Raw genomic sequence first — 19,612 nt, forward strand, 5'->3', positions numbered from 1 at the left:
CCCGTTTAAAATAGGTATTAGATCCATAATAGGTCCCCTTTAAGAATGCAACTCTCACTTATGCAGAAAAGAAACATCGTATTCTATTGCCAAATCCATATCCAATGTTTTGCATTGCATTTGACATGTGTGTGCTTGTTTTTCTGTACTTGAAGATTTTGTTGCACACAAGTGTAAGTAAAACAGGAAAAAGAGGTGTTTTCAGCAACTAAACGCTCCCTGACCTTTCTTGCGTGCCGGCTGGTCTTTGTCCGGCGGTTCCTCGTCCTTCTTCTTGCTGCCCAGGTCGCTGGTGTTGACCGTCACGGTGGCTTTGATTTCCTGCTGGGCCAACTTCATGCGCTCATAAAACACCTTGAAGAACTTCTCGGACTTGTTGTCCCCCGTCAAACGATGATAGAAGGAGCGCTGGAGCAAAGACAGAGTTGACAGAACTGTTACCTAGCAGCAGTGTTTCTGCATATATAGAATAAAAATGCTTCTTGAATAAAATAAAACAAATATCCCTTTCCTGCATAACAATTCAATTAAAATACAATTAATGCGATTAATACAGTGTAGACAGTAACAGGCAGACTTTTCCACTGAGGTTGACAGTTGCAAATAACAAAACATTTGTGCAAATCTCAAATAAAACATTCAAGTCAATTTGTCACAAAATAAGCTATATCAAAATCATTAAAAAAAAAAAAATTATATTGTCTCGTACGATATCGCGTTTGAAAATATATCGATATATATTAAAATGTCGATATATCGCCCAGCCCTATCAGAGATTCAGGGCCTGAAATGTACATTTGTGTGTTCTTGCATGTCTCTCTCATGTGGGCACAAGGGTTTACTTCAAATGACCAACGTAAGCATCCTCACACAAGCACAGTGGAACGTGCTCCTTTCATCTCCACTCATCTGCTCGCTGAACCCTGATCACAACACATTGCTTGCATCGTGAGGACAATGTTCGTATTGATATTCACAAACACAGACGTGACAGCAGAAACCACGACAGGATCCGGTTCTAGCTCGCCACCAATTTCTAATTTGGACCGGCCACACAAACCTCCCCACATTATCCACGCTTCTACACTGAGCGTGCATTTAGACGTGAAAGTAACAGCTTTTAACAAAATTAGGATCTGCTCTAGGATAAAAACATTTATGTGAGACAAAACCATTTCAAATGTTTGCTATATTGAGATTTTTAAACATGCAAGAGCACCATGCGCTGCAGTACAAGCAGGCGTTTGTGAAGTTGGGGCGAGGAAGGAGACATTTTCCATTTAATTTGGGCAATCTGTTGTGAAAGCCTTGTATGCAGGGAGCTGTTATTCTGCAACAGGCTCATATGTTCTGTCCCATTTTTCCCCTCACAACAATCCCACCTTACATAAGACCTGTAATCAGCTGAGTGGTTACAGCGAGGGCGCGCACAGCGCCTCAGCTAACGCTGTTACGTCAGCCGCGAGGAGACGGGCGGTGGAGAGACGCACACACAGACGGGCAGAGAGGAAAGCCCTGCCCTACTTTTCCCTGCCAGAGCGGCACGGAGGGAGCATGTGGCGTGAGAGGGAAGAGTCCGCGAGCAGGAGGGGAAGTGGGGTCGGTCGGTGCACACAAAGATCCCGGAGCGGTTCTGAAAGCCCGTTACGTAAACTCTTTCCAGGTTCAGCTTTACTCAGTTACGTTCCTGAGAAGGAGCAACGCAGACAAGTGCTGTACGATGATAAAATAACCCATCTGTGAAGAAAGTCTGGGATAAGTTGATGGCACTGAGCGAGAATCCCAGCATCACCTGACACGTCCTGGAGGAACCAGATCCCTTAATGTATTAAGTTGTTTTCTTCCTCTACTTTATGCAACAATTTCCTCTCGCTTGTTTTTCAAGCTGTTAACATCATGATGCCGACAAGACAGGGCCAATTATTGATGGTAATCTGATCAACAGTCAGACTTACACAAGCAAGCAGGGAAACAGCTTCAGGATAGCTGCCTTACAAGAGCATATTAAAAACAAACGGATCCCATGACGGCGGCCATAAAAATGTTTACGGCAACATTTTGTTGAGGCCCGTCTGTCATATATGTCCAAGGCAAAAGGAAAGAGCACGGAAATGCTGCATTCTGTTTAATATTCAGGTTAAAAACTCAAATGCCTGCTGATGAATATCAAAACAGGCTCGTTCGACAGGATTCTTTAGATCTAAATCCTGTCTAACTGCTAAAAAGGTACTTTTCCCTCAAATCAAGTATTCAGAATAGATTTAAAGATTAGCAGACATGAAAATACACTCTTGAAGTCAACCTCGGACCAAACTGACACTTGTGACCCGCTCCCCACCCACCTTTGGCAACCCCGCTCAAGGAGACGGGTTCTGGACGGTTCTGGAGCCCTAGAAGTGTGTGGAGGTGAGTCCGACTACCGGCTCGGTCTCCTTCCCCACCAGAGAAGTGACACTTTTGGTGCTTTTCCACTAGTACCTACTCAGCCCGACTCACCTCCACTCGGATTGGTGCTTTCCCATTAGGGGTCTAACGTGCCGAGTAGATACTTTTTCTGTAACTATTCTGCCGAGGTTCTAAGCGGCTGAGTCGGCTGTATTTGACGTCATCACACTACATGCTACCGATTGGTCGGGGGGTTGGAGTCAGACGTCTGAGTCAGGATGTGACATCAGCGGAAGACCGACTCTGACGGAGCTTCTTGTTAATTCTATTCGACCGGCAATTGCAGCGCAAACGTCTGTTTCATGTTCCAACTCTGAGGTGCAGATGTTCATACACTTGGTGGCTGAGGAGAGAATTAAAAAGGGATCTAGACGGGCGATAAGGAACGACCAGATCTACCAGGAGCTCTGTCTCTTCATAGCTGCTCACGGCTCCAGCTGACTTTTAAGCAGCGCCGAGAAAAAGTAAAGAAATTAAAAAGCGTTGCCACTTGAAGCTTCTCTCTCTCTCATTTTTTAACTTGATATCGAACACAAGTCACAGTCCAAGCAGCACATATATCATCTCCTCCAGGTTCTACATCTTTAGTGTTGTTGTCTTCTTCATTTAGATACACAATCAAATACGTCACAGCAGCTTCGCTCCAACCTCCTACTTCTGCTCCAGCTGAATTGTTATGGAAAAGAAACCAGGCTGAGTTGAGTCGAGCCGAGCTGAGATGAGTAGAGCCGAGTAGGTACTAGTGGAAAAGTGCCATTTATGTCCCTAAAGCCTTCCGCAGCCCCAGTTTTGGACCACCATGGTCCTCGCCTTCGGCCACCACCCAGCTCACAACGCGTCCCAAGGTTCACCACAGGCAGTGGCTGTTGCTAAGACAACGCTACTCTACGTCTTTGTAGAAGCACCACACCTTGAACAAAGGGGATCTTTGAAGACAGGGATCAAGACCACTGGACAGGGATACCTTTTTAGACCTTAAGCCTAATTAAATACTCTGGTTACCACTTTCAGATGACGTGACATCTATTATTCATAAAACAACTGCAAAAGTAGCTGCAGGACGTGACTAAACAGCCTGATGAAACGGATCTCGCTGCATGTGAAATGTGGGGGAAGGGGGTTTTTGTCATGTTTGTGATGACCTGATCAGCTTTGTGTTGTACCACGATTGTACGACATGCTCGTGTCAGCCGTGGTGAACATTAGTGACAAACGGCGTCTTGATGTAACAAACCCGGGCGGTCAGAAAGAGTTTGGCTCATGTTGCCCAATAAACACACGACGACAGGTCCGGCCACATTTCTGGCGTCCCTCAACACACAGCTGCCACCCTGCTGTTTACTGCCGAGCAGAGCTGAAGCAAGATCATGTGATGTGATAATTATGCAACGCGTTTATAAAGGAAGAGCTCCAGGCTGCACCTTTAATAACCTCCCCACGTGTGACTAACGCCACTCTCTCACTCTCTTTAAAAGGAAGTGTCAGCCAACGAGCCTCCGTTTTTGTCTTTTTTCTCTCCGGGCAGGAGAGATTATTGAGGCACTACAGTAAGATTAAGCCGTGGGAGCACGGTTCTGCTCACGCTGCTGCCAGTCCTGTATAGCAAAGCAGATTTCGGTCCACACTTCCTGTCAGATACCACCCAGGCTCCTGGCATGGACACGGTCTGGTTATGTAAGGCTTGTTTACACCGCTAGCACCCTGTTTTGATCCGCCTCCTGCCTTCGCAGTGTGACACCTTGCTGAGTGACAAAGCCATCTCTGTGCTTACTTGAGGCCTTTTCTTGAGCACCGCGCCAGCAAGCCCGTTGGCGTCCGCAGCGAGCTGCGACGAGACAACCAGATACTGGCTTTAAATCAAAGTGAGCCTGTCATCTCAGGAATCTCAGCTGACATCCAGCCAGAGTCGGTCTGAAACGACTAAAAACGCACCGAACTGATGGAAAAAGCTGCACACGGCCGGATGAGAGAGCCTCATACATCACAACCTGGGACATAAAGAGGACCGCTGCCCCTGCCTCCCCAGTCTGGGCTGCAACAGAGACCTAGCATGGTGACGGCGCCGGTGCTTGGAAACTCACTTTGCAGAATCTTTTTAAAGCTTTCCAAGAGGTAGCTGTGAAGTGAACTTGAACCAGGCAGAGGTGGGGGTGGGGGTGGGGGTGGGGGGGGGGGCCGAGGGTTTGCAGCGTGCCACAAAAAGCCTATTGAGTAAGAGACACCTGTTCCCCCGTGTGACAGTCTGGGATGTGAAAACAGCGATGAGAAGACGGATGGTGGCTCCGGGGAGCAGACGTTACATTTCTCTTACATAACGGGCGTGAACCCTCTCAGGGCTGATTCCGAATAAGCTTCCTCGCCACCAAGTATGTCTCGCTGTGTGTGTGTCTGCGCGTGCGTGTTGATGGGATGTGCAGATGAGTTTGCATGGGAGTGGTCACGACAGAGACTGCGTTTGCTACGTGCAGAAGTTATCCCGTGATTGAATTTTCTGCTTATCAATGAATAATCTGGAGGGTGTGACCTCATGCATCAAACAGAACGTCATCTCAACCGTGATCTGGCCATTTTTACCAAGTTGATGAAAACAATGTCCGACACACAGGGATGGGTGTATTTCCACATTTGCAAATTTATGCAATGAAAGGTATATAACTTGGGCTTATTTAAACCTTATAGGGAGACTTTAACTTCATGGTGACAGCTTTATGACAAATGCATACATCTGAGATGAGCCCGTTCAAAACGGGTCATATCCAGGTACAAGCAGATGAAATGAGAAATAGAGAAAGGCCCAGTCTGTACTACAAACATAACATGTTCACCTTCTGACTCAGTGATTGCGATCGTATAAAGATGGTGTCTTTTCCTCTTTTCCTGTTGTGTGCATTTGCTCACGTAAGTTACTCAGCTGCAGATCACCTCCTTCACCTGTGAAATCTGCATCTGCTTCGCCTGCAGCTTCACCCGTCCTGAATACAATCATCTACTATTCCCGCCTTGCAATCATAAATTCAAATGGAGTCTGTAATTATATCTCAAAATCCGGCTGTAGCTTGGCACCCTTGACGTGTAAGGCCCCGGGTTAATCCCAGCTGTTTTCTTAGCGTGCACGGGCGGCCCCCGAGCAGCTACTGCAACTAAAACTACTGCATGATCTGAAATGGTAAACAGAACAAAGAAAGTCCTTGTTACGTTTTCGGTGCCCACGACATGAACTTCTACATGTGCAACTCTCACTTTCTCTTCTGGATTAACTAAAAACATCTTCATATTTGGCATTTCAAAAGCCGTCATGAATCTCTGGATATATTCATTCTGAAACCAGCAAATACATCTCAAAACTCCCTTTCTAATACTTGTTCTTTCCCAGAAATTGTGTTGGCTAGGTTACAACCCTGGATTACCCTGAAAACAAACAAGAAGACTGCTTGCAGAAATCTGGTGGGCATGTTTTCGTCCTGTTTTTCATTTAGACAACAAGAACCCCTCTGTCCTAAAAGCAGGGCAGGCAACCAATTGTTGTGTAAGACAGGAAAATGTGATGCATCTGCTGATATGTAGTAAATTCACTCTAGATCATACATAATCTTTAAACAAAGCTTACTTGTCCGCGGTTAACGTCAAAAGGAGCGGAAAATACCTCAACCTAATTCAAAAACAAGATAGCTCTGTTATAATGGCTCTATTATTTCAGTTAACTCCGAGGTTCTTCATGGACATGAACGCTCCACTGTAACAACAGGTGCTAGGGTCACACATTTACTAATGGTCCTCCGTCATAAATGATTAAACTTTCCTAAAATGATCCATTCTGTGAAAACACACATTTAAACAGACCAGCAAGCAAAAAGGACGATACCAGCACCAGGGTTGCAACCAGCGTTGCAACCAGCACCAGTGTTGCAACCAGGGTTGCAACCAGCATTGCAACCAGCACCGGGGTTGCAACCAGGGTTGCAACCAGCATTGCAACCAGGGTTGAAACCAGCATTGCAACCAGGGTTGCAACCAGCGTTGCAACCAGCACCAGGGTTGCAACCAGGGCTGCAACCAGCATTGCAACCAGGGTTGCAACCAGCGTTGCAACCAGCACCAGGGTTGCAACCAGCGTTGCAACCAGCACCAGGGTTGCAACCAGCGTTGCAACCAGCACCAGCGTTGCAACCAGCGTTGCAACCAGCACCAGCGTTGCAACCAGGGTTGCAACCAGCATTGCAACCAGGGTTGCAACCAGCGTTGCAACCAGCACCAGGGTTGTAACCGGCGTTGCAACCAGCGTTGCAACCAGTACCAGGGTTGCAAGCAGCGTTGCAACCAGCACCAGCGTTGCAACCAGCGTTGCAACCAGCACCAGCGTTGCAACCAGCATTGCAACCAGCACCAGCGTTGCAACCAGCGTTGCAACCAGCACAAGCGTTGCAACCAGGGTTGCAACCAGCGTTGCAACCAGGGTTGCAACCAGCATTGCAACCAGGGTTGCAACCAGCGTTGCAACCAGCACCAGGGTTGTAACCGGCGTTGCAACCAGCGTTGCAACCAGTACCAGGGTTGTAACCAGTACCAGTGGAACCCCACGACAGACAATGCTCCGACTTCGGAGGAAAGCGGTGCATACAGCGCGTCCGCAGAGAGTAAAGTGAGGGTGTCACTGCTGAACTGGTGGCCTCCGGCCTCCAGCGCCCCGCAGCCCTCAACGCAGTACACAAAGGCGGCTGTAAGGAGTGGCACTTTCTGAAGTCGCAACGGAGTTGGAAATGTATTGAAAATGTACCGCTGCCTCCAGGCAGAGCCTTTTAATGCTGGCTCTCCTCCAGCCGGCAAGACCCAGTTAACAACCGGCAGGAATGTGTGGACGCCCGGGGCTCCGAGGCAGGCAGCAGCTTATGTAACAGGAGTCATGTGAACCAAGAAGTCAGGCCTCATCAGGTAATGATAACATGCAAATGGAGTGCTAATATGCAAAACATCTGTTCATGCAAGAGTGCAAACTTCAGGTGAGCAAGAACCACAAACCAGAATATCCTGATGGACAACATGAGTGCAGTGCACTGACACACGCCGCTTCATTCAGCACACCTGGTAGACCTACTAAAGTGGTCGAATTTTAGATTGAAAGAAGAAAAGAAAAAACTGAAATCACCACTTTAAGTAGGTACAACAGGATTACTTCCTGAAATGGCTGGTGCTTACGTTTTCTCCTACAAAGGTTGAAAAATTGGTCATCTCTTTCCCTCTAACCTGCCTCTCTCTGGAGGTTACAAAGACGTACAGTAGCGTTGTCTTAGCAACGACTGACAAGCCTTGGGGCGGTACTGACGCGTCTGGCTTCAGCGTTTGGACATCTCCCAGCAGCCCACCGTGTCTTATCCTGTCCCGGGGGGGGGGGCTGGAGCCTGTCCCCAAACACACTCAAGTAGGGCTGGGCAATATGGACCAAAAGTCATATCTAGATATTTTCTAGCTAAATGGCAATACTCGATATATATTGATATTTTTTCTGTGCCTTAATTGGGGTTTCCCCTAAAGCATTATAGCATAGCATCTCTGTTAGCTTCATTTTTTTCTGAGGCAAACCCTTAAAAAAACAGTCAGTTTTAATACAAAGCCTCGTGCCAAATGTCACACAGGTACATTTATTAACAGAGGTCTGCACAATATCAAAATATATAAAACAAATGAAATAAAAATAAACTGCCTGCATATATGGAATAAAAATGCTTCTTGAATAAAGTAAAACAAATATCCCTTTCCTGCATAACAATTAAATTAAAATACACTGTGCAATTAATACAGTGTAGACAGTAACAGGCAGACTTTTCCACTGAGGTTGACAGTTGTGCAAATAACAAAACATTTGTGCAAATCTCAAATAAAACATTCAAATCAATTTGTCACAAAATAAGCTATATCAAAATCATAAAAAAATAAATAAATAAATAAATAAATAAAAATCGATATAAACGATATTGTCTCGTTTGAATTGTATCGTCGCGTTTGAAAATGTATCGATATATATTAAAATCTCGATATATCGCCCAGCCCTACACTCATGCATACAGTAGATGGGTGCAGGGCCGCCGCAAGGGGTGTGCGAACCGTGCGACCGCACGGGGCCTCGCGCTATGGGCCGTTTTTTTTTTTTTTTTTTTTTTTTTTTTCAAATTTTCTTTTTTTCTTTTTATTTATTTATTTTTTTCCCTTATAAATATCAACAGTCATGTTCCATCACATACCTAAATGTGTACTAGTCTGTGCATATCAATAAATATATGTGCAATGATGCGTGTGTCTGTTATTCAATACAACTGCGTCAGACCAAGCGCAGACGCAAGCTAGTCTGATCCAGACGGGTGGAGTGTGGAACAAACTGTCACACAATGTCGAGAGAACGAGACAGATTCAGGAAATTTCCATCAGGGGATGAAAAAAGAAAAAAACTAAAGAAAATGGAAGAGTTTAATGCCTCTTTGAAAGGCTTGTTTGATAAATTTGTTAGAAAAATCACTGATCCAACCGGGTCTCAAGCAGCCGTGGGGCCCCACGACGAGGCAAGCCCAGATGATGATGAGGCAGGGGAAGGTATCCAGTATTTTGCTAATTGGAGAGTTAAAATTGCGCATATAGACACCCGACCCGACCCGAAAAACCCAAAAATTTTGCTCACGCGTGAGGGCCTCCCTCCCCCCAGCCATTTCGCACAGGGCCTTGCAAATCTCCCAGACAGCTCTGGATGGGTGTATTCAGCAGGCTGCTGCCTCCCTCCACCATCTGAATAGTATAAAGTTGGTGCCCACTTGTCTTCCTGTGGCTGCCCAGTGGGAATGCTTTCCATGAACTCAACCTCCAGCCCACCCTGAGACGCCCTGGTGGAGTCAGTGAACCTCCCCTTACCTGTATGACTGTGTTTCCACCCTCCAGCAGTGCGATGGCCAACAATATGCTCTCCTGGAAGATCCGATCACTCGTGGCATTCATGATGAGATCAATGACGAGATCAGAAGCTCCCTCTTTGTCCAGGTGGCATTGGACTTCAGCCAAACTGAGCTCCCCTCGACCTCCGACCCCAGAGCTGACGACTGCCACCACAGGAGACAAACTGGTTATACTCCATGACCAAGTCTCACATATTCAGACGTCAGAGCGCTCAGCTGATGAAAAATGAGCCCTGTGTTTCAAAGTCAGACTAAGTTATCAAAAGTGGAGTTGGATGACTTCCGTGTTATTGCACTTAAAAAGGTTTGATGGATGGTTTTATTGAGAATGGAAATCAGAAGCAGTAGAAGTAGAGCTAGGGGTTGATGTTCAAAGAAGGGTAACATACAGTACAATGACACGCTCCAGGGAAGATAAGGAGATTGTAACACATGCAACGAGCCGCCCAGACACCACGCACAAACCATGACATGTGTGTCTAATCCAGGGAAGTACTTTAATTCCTGCTGCTGCCACCGACTACCGCAGCCTGTCAGCAAAGGACTGGTGACATACCGGCGCCCGTCAGACCCGTCTCTGACTGGGCGAGCAACTGAGTCAACAACACGTCCCATTCTAGATGGAGCTTGGAGCGCTGGTCGCCTGGCAACAACACGGCCGGCGTGATGAGAGGGAGAGAGGCGGCATGCGCAATGTCAGGAGTAAAAAGACATCTTCTACTTTCCCCTCCGTTCTTAAGCCTTTCAAAGGTCTGTCATGAGGATAAAACGCCAGTTAAGGATGAGCTAATACATTCGTCCGCGACAGTCTGCTGATAAAAGATCTTAAGATGGAGGAAAGGAAATGCTGCTTTAAGGCCTCATGTCAACAGATATCTGGTGAACAGTTAATGTTTTACTGTAAATCTGATGCACTCGTGCACAAAAACACACTAACTGCAGCTGTACGCCCCACTTCCTGCTGCCCACTGGAAACGTCTGCGCGTAACTAATCTGCAGCTAACCAACACTTCCACTACCATGGGAGTTAAAGTAATCTGGAAACTCTTAGCTGTGCACAATGATTTAAAATAATATTTTAGCAGCAACATTGGCTGCATACTGGCCCCTCCCCCTCTTATCTAAGTTTTCCTAGCATGTGAACTACAGGAGGAAAAGATGAACGCTGTGATATTTTATCTAATTAATATGGATAATCATCGATTTCTGACAGCCACATACCTGGTAGCCAGAAACTCATTATGGGATGTATGGAGGCTGTTGTCGTTGTTCAAACCCACCTGTGGGTGCTTTTCCCTGCCCCCCAGCAGCAAGAGGACCATTGCTGAACGCCGTGAGGCTCTCTCTCCTCGGCCCAGATTTGACATTTCCATAGTAACGGTTGACAAGAATCTGTCGCAGCGCCTCGGCCTGTTGGAGAACATGGAAGTTAGGAGGTGGAGGCTGGACGCTGCCGGAGAAGGTCAGCTGGAATCCCAAAGGGGCCGTACCAGTGTAGCAGCACGAGACTATGAGATAACACTCGCAGAATACTGGTCAGATCATCACACAGAAAATGCAACACAAAGCCATGAAAGAAAAGAACAGATATAAATGTACTAAAGTAACTTCTGAAGTGACAATCATCTCTGGATATTAATGATGCCTTTTCTTTCTACAATCTCCTTTAATCCTCCCAGCGATGCTTATATGTTCTACTGCACTGGAAATGTGTTAAAATAAATGTGCAGAATCATTTAAAAAGAAAAAGAAACCCAATACAAAGAGTCTAAGTGAGCCTCCCTCTCGGATCACATCTGGATACATCCACCATCAACTAGGAATGGGCGATATTTTTCACGATATACCGTCAAAAAAATTCCCCACGGTAAGAATTTGTCATCCTGCGGTAAAAATGATAAATTCCCGTTGATGTTTTTGTGTAAAGATGATTTATGGTTCTGCGTTAAATCCACGCACAACGTATGTGAAGGAAGGAAGGAAGGAAAGATATGCGCCTGAAAGAAAGAAAGAAAGAAAGAAAGAAAGAAAGAAGCAAGAAAGAAAGAAGCAAGAAAGAAAGAAAGAAGCAAGAAAGAAAGAAATGAGCAAGAAAGAAAGAAATGAGCCAGAAAGAAAGAAATGAGCCAGAAAGAAAGAAAGAAAGAAAGAAAGAAAGAAGCAAGAAAGAAAGAAAGAAGCAAGAAAGAAAGAAATGAGCCAGAAAGAAAGAAATGAGCCAGAAAGAAAGAAATGAGCCAGAAAGAAAGAAATGAGCCAGAAAGAAAGAAATGAGCCAGAAAGAAAGAAATGAGCCAGAAAGAAAGAAATGAGCCAGAAAGAAAGAAAGAAAGAAAGAAAGAAAGAAAGAAAGAAAGAAAGAAAGAAAGAAAGAAAGAAAGAAAGAAAGAAAGAAAGAAAGAAAGAAAGAAAGAAAGAAAGAAAGAAAGAAAGAAAGAAAGAAAGAAAGAAAGAAAGAAAGAAAGAAAGAAAAATTCCCATTGATGACGCGTTTGTGTAACAAACATGGTGGATCTGAGTCATTACAGTTTTGCAGGTGGACTCATTTAATTGGTTTTTATTAATTAAATTTAATTGGTGTAGTTTAGTAGTATTTAGTATTCTTTTAGAGCAGTGTTTTGGGGGCTCCAAAGACTGAATGTGGTGATAGATTTATAGTTACAAAGGTGGAGTTGAACTGGTGTTTTTTTTACTGTCATTTTATCGTTATCAGGATAAATGCCAGAAATTATCGTGATATATTTTTTAGTCCATACCGCCCATCCCTACCATCAACCTCTGCTGGTTTGGTGTAAATCCCCGCAGCACAGAAACAAGTACGCGGTCCCTCTTCAATGCACCGCAGGAGCTGGACCCCCGCAGCTCCGGTGCCGCTCTCTTCCTAACATGCTACACTCCATGTAAGTGGGCGGGGGCGCCATGCTGTGGAAGCGGTGCTGCTGTTAGTCGCCAACCAGCGACCAGACGGCCGCCCGGGGCAGAGCGCGCCAAACACACTCCTTTACCTACCCTTCTCTGATCCTCCACTTGCTTCAGTGGTTGGTTGGGATCAAGCTCCTGAAAGGTGGTGTTAGCAGAAAGCAACAAAAAAAATAAAAATAAAAAAATAAATAAAAAAAAGGTTGAAAAGGAAAGTCGGGAAAACAAATAGAGAATAAAATAAGATGTTAATACAGTGCAAATTAGTCATTTAACACGCATGCAGGAAACAGGGTGCAAATCTGATCATGCAGTTAAGAGGGAAGTGGTTGTGTCAGGGGAGAGGTTGAGTCAAAGTCATGCAATACCTCATGCAAGGGGAGACTGATACTGGGTATAAAATATCTCACACTTGCAATATTTTCTAAGCATTAAAAAAAAAAGCAAAGCAAATTTCATCACTACTTATAATTAAGTAGTGAATCATGCATAATTCAGATTGGGCTTGTCTGGGGTATGTAGACATGGGTATGGATATGTGTGTGTAGGTGTATGTATATATATGTGTGTATATGTGTGTGTGTACGTACTGTACATGCGTATGTGTGTATATATATGTGTATATATACATATGTATATATTAAATACAATTAGTGGAGATACGGTAGAGCAATGTGCAATTTGATTATGCACTTTATATTAACGACGGGTTTTGTGCAATATGTATACTCCATTTTGGTTCCCGTGCAATATAATTTATCTCCTCGCACTAAGCACTTTAAAATATAAACACAACATATATCCACTATAACTGTACTCTACTGTTTAGACTCGTTTACACACTGGTCGTTGGTCTCCTGTTTTTATTCTTTGTACTAAGTTTCGTGTTGTGTTGTGGTATTATGTGTTTCTGTCTTTGTTTTTTCTTATTCCTTGTACTGATTTTCGTGTTGTGTTGTGGTATTATGTGTTTCTGTCTTTGTTTTTTCTGATTCGTTTATGTTCATGTTACCATCAACCTGCCAGGGGACTACAGATGGAAATTAGCCTTAGGCTATAATCTGGCATATTTACATGTGAATGTTCATTAATATGCACTGTCCCATTTTAAATAAATAAATAAATAAAAAAAAAATAAAAAAGTGGCCGGAAGAGGCACAAGTCCAGGTCCGGCGTGGGTCAAGCTTTGCACTCTGTGGCGAGGGGACTTTTCAGCTTACGTGTTGTCAAAATGGGTAAAAAAAAAAAAAAAAAAAAAAAAAAAAAAAAAAATGAAGGGCCAAAAGTGTTTACACAAGGGGCGGAAGGGGGGGGGGGGTAGACACAAACCGCAGAGAAGTGGAGGGGATGCACATAATGTCCACTTCAAATGTAACACACCCCAAACACGATGGGATAAAAAGAGCAACCAAACACACACTTCACGCACGATTTCAAGCCCCACCCCCCCGCACGGCTGCCCCACTGATGGGCAGGACATTGGATTCAGCTCAGAAGTCGAAGGCAGGGACGGAATAATGGATGAGCTGAAAGTTCACAGACTTTGCACAAACGGGGGCAGATGATGTACAAGTTTCACAGCGGTACCACGGTTTGGATGTCGGTGTGGGGGAGGGGGAACGAACTACGTCAAGATGGTTCCCCTTATCCATTCAGATTAGACGATGTTAAACACCGAGCACGGACATGGTGGGATGAAGACGGTACAGATAACAGATCTCTGATCAGCAGTGACCCACACTGGCAGACCACATGGGTCTTAAACACACCTCGGCAGGGACTTCGGGCTCGGGCGGAGGTGCCAGCTGATTGGAGATAAAAGGACGGGGTTAGTTTAGGTTAGAAGGCCATGACTTTCATGTGTTGCTCTGCCTCCAAAGTGTAATACTTGACTTGAAAACCATCTAGTTACTGCTTGTGATGCACCTCTCTACCTGGATCTCTACTCACTAACGTGCACGACTGGAAGCCATCGGTGGATGTGACTTGGAGCCAGGGGTGGAGGGAAAGCAGACCTTCTCTTTTCAAATGTGTTCATGGCATTTGCTTGACGGGTGCAACACGGATGATAAGCAGCGCTAACATGTTGCAGCAAGAAAGCAGAAGCTGTGTATTAAAAAAAATAAAGGTTTTCTATCCCTTCAGCTCATCACAGCCTCAGATCAAGAGGCAGCTCTGCAGCACGTGTTCAGTGTTTTGTGGTTAACCTCCTGCTTCAAAGTGCTGACTACAAAACAAAGACACCACAAGTATATTGATCTCAATCAGGACAGATGAGAACCAGCGAGTACCAGTGTGTCCGATCACTGAACCGAGAAGATGCTCCAGAATGAAAACTTTCCTGTTAAATGATAACAATGATAAATATGTGTGAAAATAGCAGAAATGATTCAGCCAAAACTAATTTTCAGTACAAAAGAAACCTGATAAAATGCTGAGATAAAACTAAGGTTTGCCTTTAATCATGAATGTTAACGTGTCGTTACGTTGGGAGCACAAGAACTCCCTAATGCAACATCCGTCTCGGCCTCCATCCTCGTTGAACCACATCAGGCGTCATCGAGGGAGCGTTACGACTCTACGTAAACGTTGTGTCGCTTTCAAAAACACCATATTTCGGGGAATGGAGTCAGCCTTGAGACGACACTCCCATCTTACACAGAGCAAGCTTCTTCAAGCCAACATTTTCAACTTTCAACTCTGCACTCCTTCTAAGGTACGACCATGGCAGCGTGATGTGAAGTCAGGTGCAGAGAAAGACGCGGATGCTTTATAATCCCCAACTGACCCGAGTCTGACGTTAATCATGTCTTGGGAAATATATTTTATAGCATGCATGTATAAATCTCATGCACAGGGAGCAGCAAGTGCGGGGGAGTAACATTTCTTTCTTACTTTCCTTAAAAAGGAAATTCCCCAAACAAAACTTCCTTTAAACACACACCCAGTGTTTGACACGATACCATCAACCATCCCATGACTGGACCTCACTCGGCTCCGTTACTGTTGTAATCAGCTCATCTGCACTTCTTTTAGACACGAAGGATCATCAGCGTTGACGTGTCATAGAAATCACAAATAAAACAATGTCACTTAGAGCACCAAACTAGAAGCAGCAGTGTGGAGGATGAGAATCTGGTGCCTCTTTTGTGGCTGCTAATAATGAAACCGCATCTCTGAGCTCTGGTTCAACTGATCTGGCTGGGAAGTCACCATCAAAGAAGTCTGAATTTCCCCCGTGTCTAACCAGCCCGGCCCTGGGTCGCGGAAATCAAGGTAACCATTGAAACCAATCACCTGCAGAAAATGTTTGCAGAAGTTGCTGCCTATTAGCTCAGGTTTATGAACCAGAGCGGGTGACGGGAGAGGGGGGGGGGGGGGGGGGGTGCGTCCGTGGCCATTAGGTCTGTCTGACGGCTGGGTGATACTGGGACAGAGGTTTACTGGAGAAAAGTCTGCAGCTCCCCCTGTTGAAAGAGTACAGACACTGCAGTGAAGAATGTCAAGAATTCCCCCCAAGTGACAAGTGGGTAAATGAAGACAAGAGCGCCGTATCTGATGCACTTTGTTTTGGCTCCGATGACGGCGATAAGTGCCGAAGAGCTTAACGTGTGGCTGACAAAGCAGGCTAAGCCAGAGCCTCTTTTGTTTTCTAAAGAAAGAAAAGAAAAGGCCCGCAGACGAGCAGACTTTTTCTTCCGAGCAACTACTCCCTTATGTAACCCTCACTTCTTTTACGAGGTGCTCGAGTGTGGCAACACTCAGCATTCCTCACTGCATCCGAGGAAGAAATGTCAACTCCCACTCATCGCTTCTGAACAACAAAACAAAAACCACGAGTGCGACGGAAACACATACAACCGACTCAGCCAACTGGTCAGGTCTGGTCGTTTTTCTCGGCTCGGGCGTTATCACGCTTCTATTACTGGAAGACTGAAAGGCTACTGGGTGAAAAGTCCTTCTGCTTTATCCCGCTCCGTCATCGCCCTGGCCGGCCGTGCCAAATCCAGCCTGCAGACTGGGCATGCACTAACAAGCAGCGAGGTGGGCCTCTCTGACGGGAGGGAAACCGACACCCCTAACCTGGGTGGTGGGGGTGGTGGGTGGGTGTTCAGGTTCAAAGAGCTGCTCAGAACCTCACCGGGTTGACCACAACTGCTGATGCTGCTGCTAACATGCATCCGGGAGCCGAGCAGATGTCGGTTAGGCAGAGGGGTTAGGCAGTACAGGCATTCTGCAGATATTTCAGACGGTCAGAGCCAATGAAACAAAGAGCTGCTCTGTGTGAACAGGCCTGTTTTTGTGGAAGCAGGGGATTTCCATCATGCTACCAGAGCAGAGCGCATGTAGACGCCGAGGACGAGGAGGGAGGGACGAGAGGGAAGGAGAAGAAAACTATAGGGAGACATAATGGAGAAACTCAACCCCGCTGCTTCCGGCAAACTCTGGAAAGACCCTTTCAGACAATTGCTCCATTTCCTCAACATCCCTGCGAAGCCCTCGTACTCACCACACTTCCAACTAAAGTGTCTATTGCACAACCCGCCTGTTTTGACGTCAGTGTTTTTCTCTTATTTTCCCTTTTCCTGACAGCCCATCAATACTGGGTTCTAAGAAGAAGCTGCAGAATAATAACATCTGTCTTGTATTATCATTACCAAAAGGTCAATTTTATTCATAGGATCAATTATCAGATGTCTTCTTATGCTTAAAAGACAAACCAAAAAACCCTCCTCCACCTAAAACCTCTACAGAAGACATATCTGTCGAAAAGGAGGAATAAATAGTGTTATAATAGTGGAACCGGTGGTCAACTCCTGCATTGGCCTGAATGTAAAATCTAGGCGACTCTCACACTGAGACACAGCCAACAACCACACAAACACTTAGAAGCCAGACAGACTGATGGAGTCACGCGAGTTAGAAATGTTAGCAGCGCTACGACGCGTGGACATGAGGAGGAGGAGGAGCATCTCTAGTGTAGGTGTGCAGGCGGGGCGGCGGATGAGCTAAGCTGCTGACGCACGTCACAGATGTTGCTGCGCTGCTAAGAGGCTACTTGAAACACAAGTACGTCTATGCTGTCAGCGGGAAACAAGTCACAGTAGTAAGTAAAATGATCAACCTCCGCCACATCCATCTCATCATCAAAGGCAATCAGCTGCAAGAGAAAGAGTATAGGAGGCAGAGTTAGTAGAGCTTGTTAGTGATCTAGGGCTCGCTGCGTGAGCTTCTTTACACAAACATGCACTCAGGCAGAATGTCAAGTTAGTACATTTATAAAAGCAGAGGAAAAGAAGCGTAAATACAAGACATGATCATGCTTCACTGTTCTCAGTCTCTGAAACATGAACGATATCTAACGTTAATTAATGAACTGTTAACGGTTAGCTTTGCAAATACCGTATTTTCCGCACTATAAGGCGCACCTAAAAGCCTTTAATTTTCTCAAAAACCGGCAGTGCGCCTTATATATGATCATTACGGTAATTTCTGTTACTGTAGTCAGGGGGATTGTGGGTAATGTAGTTGGTGTCGCCAAGGTAACGGTGCTAAAAACGTCAGGAATCGTCACAGACGTTCAAGACAACAGCAGCGACGCTGACTCACATAATGACGACTTTGACGAGACGGAGCAAAGCTGGTTTGTATTTTGTTAATAAAGTTTGACATAGGGTACTTTTCTTTTTGTTTTTTTTTTTTGCATTTGCTGTAGGATTTTGTAGCATTTCCTGTAGCGCAGCTCCATCAGGTAGATACGTAATTCAACCCCAGCCACTATAGTACCGTATTTTACCATATATTTAGTGCGCCTTATAATGCGGTGCGCCTTATAGTGCGGAAAATACGGTACTTAAATCGGGACCTCGTGGCCACACTTGCTGGGATTAGGTTGCTTTGTGCTTAAATCAGCAGCAAAAGTCTGCACGTATCCATGTACCAAGAAACGTGAATGAGGTGGCGTCTATAAAACGCTGACGAAGCCACGAGGCTCTAAAACCTGCTCCGGGGATCCGTCACCAAGATTACTACTGTTTGTATAGAAGGACTCAGTCTGAGTCGGGAGACGAGATGCAGTTAGAAAGCAGCCAAACCAATCAACAGCCAGATCGATATTCTTACTAGAGACTAGTAAGGAAACATGTCGGCGCGTTAGTAGAAGGCGTGTTACATGAGGTAAGTGAGGGAACGAGAGCATGCATGTTAGATGTGCCGTTTGTTCAGGATTTGGGGGAGAAAAGCAATGAGGGAACCTTTTTTCCCTTCACCCGCCAACGACACAACAACAGCCGGCCTCCTCAAACCCCCCCGGCTGCAGCGACACACACATGTGTTGAACAGGCTCCACTTTCATTTTATCGCTTTTTGATCTTCCGGTAAGTTTGGCGCAGGAGAAATCCGCCTCCTTGAATGTCAGAAAAGTGTTCAAACTTGTTTTTTTATCTCCTTTGTGGGATATTCTGGGCCAGAGTCACAATCAGACAAGGACTGGAATACCTTCTCCCCGTAGCCCCGGTCCTTTGTCATCATCTCTCGCAGAGTCTGCAACACTTTGATGCACAGACGCTCCTCGTTCTCCTCCAGTAACTGCTTGGTGTGTTTGATTAGTCTGGTTGAGAGAAAAACAAAACAGCTGAGGAGAACAGAAAGAAAAGCAATAAAAACGTGTAACTTAAAAGATGACGGAGGCGACATTTCAGACGACCGACCACAACTGATTACACATCAATACCTGAAATATTCTCAGGAAACCCCCTTCAACCGACTTACTTCCCTTCTGGGCCAAAACAGCGATTCACTGCTAATGTGAACGCTGTTTTGGGACCAACGCGCGGCTGTGGCAGCAGGAGGACGTTGGGAGGTTAGTGGTCCACACGCTCCCGTCTGCACCACCGGTTGTCCCAGAATAAAACAACTAAACTAAAATGTGTTTTAGAGCATGTGTCGGTGGTTTCAGAAGTCGAGGCTCACTTCGATATGAATCCGCCACTTTCACATTTCTTGCGAGCTTCTGTGTTTTCGGGGAAGAGCAGCTCTGGACGATGCAGGACGTCCACCAGAACCGAGAGCTCGGCCTGGACCAGCGGCCTCAGGCGGTCCTCCAGCGCGGAGACGATGTCCTGCAGGGACAACAAAGCCAGAGGACAGAGCCCATCAGACACTTGTGCAGGATTTATTTCAGTAAAACATTTGACGGCTTGACCCGCATCAATAATGTAACTTTTTAAAATGTGAAATGCAATGCACAAACAGAATCCATTAATGCTGATCAAATAAGAATGTGGGTGTTATGAGGTGATCTAGGTTCATAC

At 45.5% G+C, this 19,612-nt stretch overlaps 1 protein-coding gene across 12 annotated transcripts in view; it reads right to left on the reverse strand.

Annotated features, from left to right (window-relative positions):
- LOC133448914 (inositol 1,4,5-trisphosphate receptor type 1-like) overlaps positions 1–19,612 on the reverse strand; it is a 116,812-nt gene that overhangs the window by 43,190 nt on the left and 54,010 nt on the right. For 3 of the 12 annotated variants that reach the window (XM_061727894.1, XM_061727897.1, XM_061727893.1), the window contains 8 exons: positions 19,272–19,420; positions 18,798–18,909; positions 17,425–17,460; positions 14,069–14,104; positions 12,390–12,437; positions 10,661–10,790; positions 9,340–9,524; positions 225–408 (listed from right to left, as the gene is read on the reverse strand). In XM_061727894.1, the coding sequence (XP_061583878.1) occupies positions 225–408; positions 9,340–9,524; positions 10,661–10,790; positions 12,390–12,437; positions 14,069–14,104; positions 17,425–17,460; positions 18,798–18,909; positions 19,272–19,420 (880 nt within the window). The remainder of the gene's footprint in view (positions 1–224; positions 409–9,339; positions 9,525–10,660; positions 10,791–12,389; positions 12,438–14,068; positions 14,105–17,424; positions 17,461–18,797; positions 18,910–19,271; positions 19,421–19,612) is intronic. The other 9 variants (XM_061727903.1, XM_061727899.1, XM_061727895.1 and 6 more) reach the window with 5 other exon arrangements.

The sequence above is a fragment of the Cololabis saira genome, chromosome 8 (assembly GCF_033807715.1).
Source record: "Cololabis saira isolate AMF1-May2022 chromosome 8, fColSai1.1, whole genome shotgun sequence".
Classification (NCBI taxonomy): domain Eukaryota; kingdom Metazoa; phylum Chordata; class Actinopteri; order Beloniformes; family Belonidae; genus Cololabis; species Cololabis saira.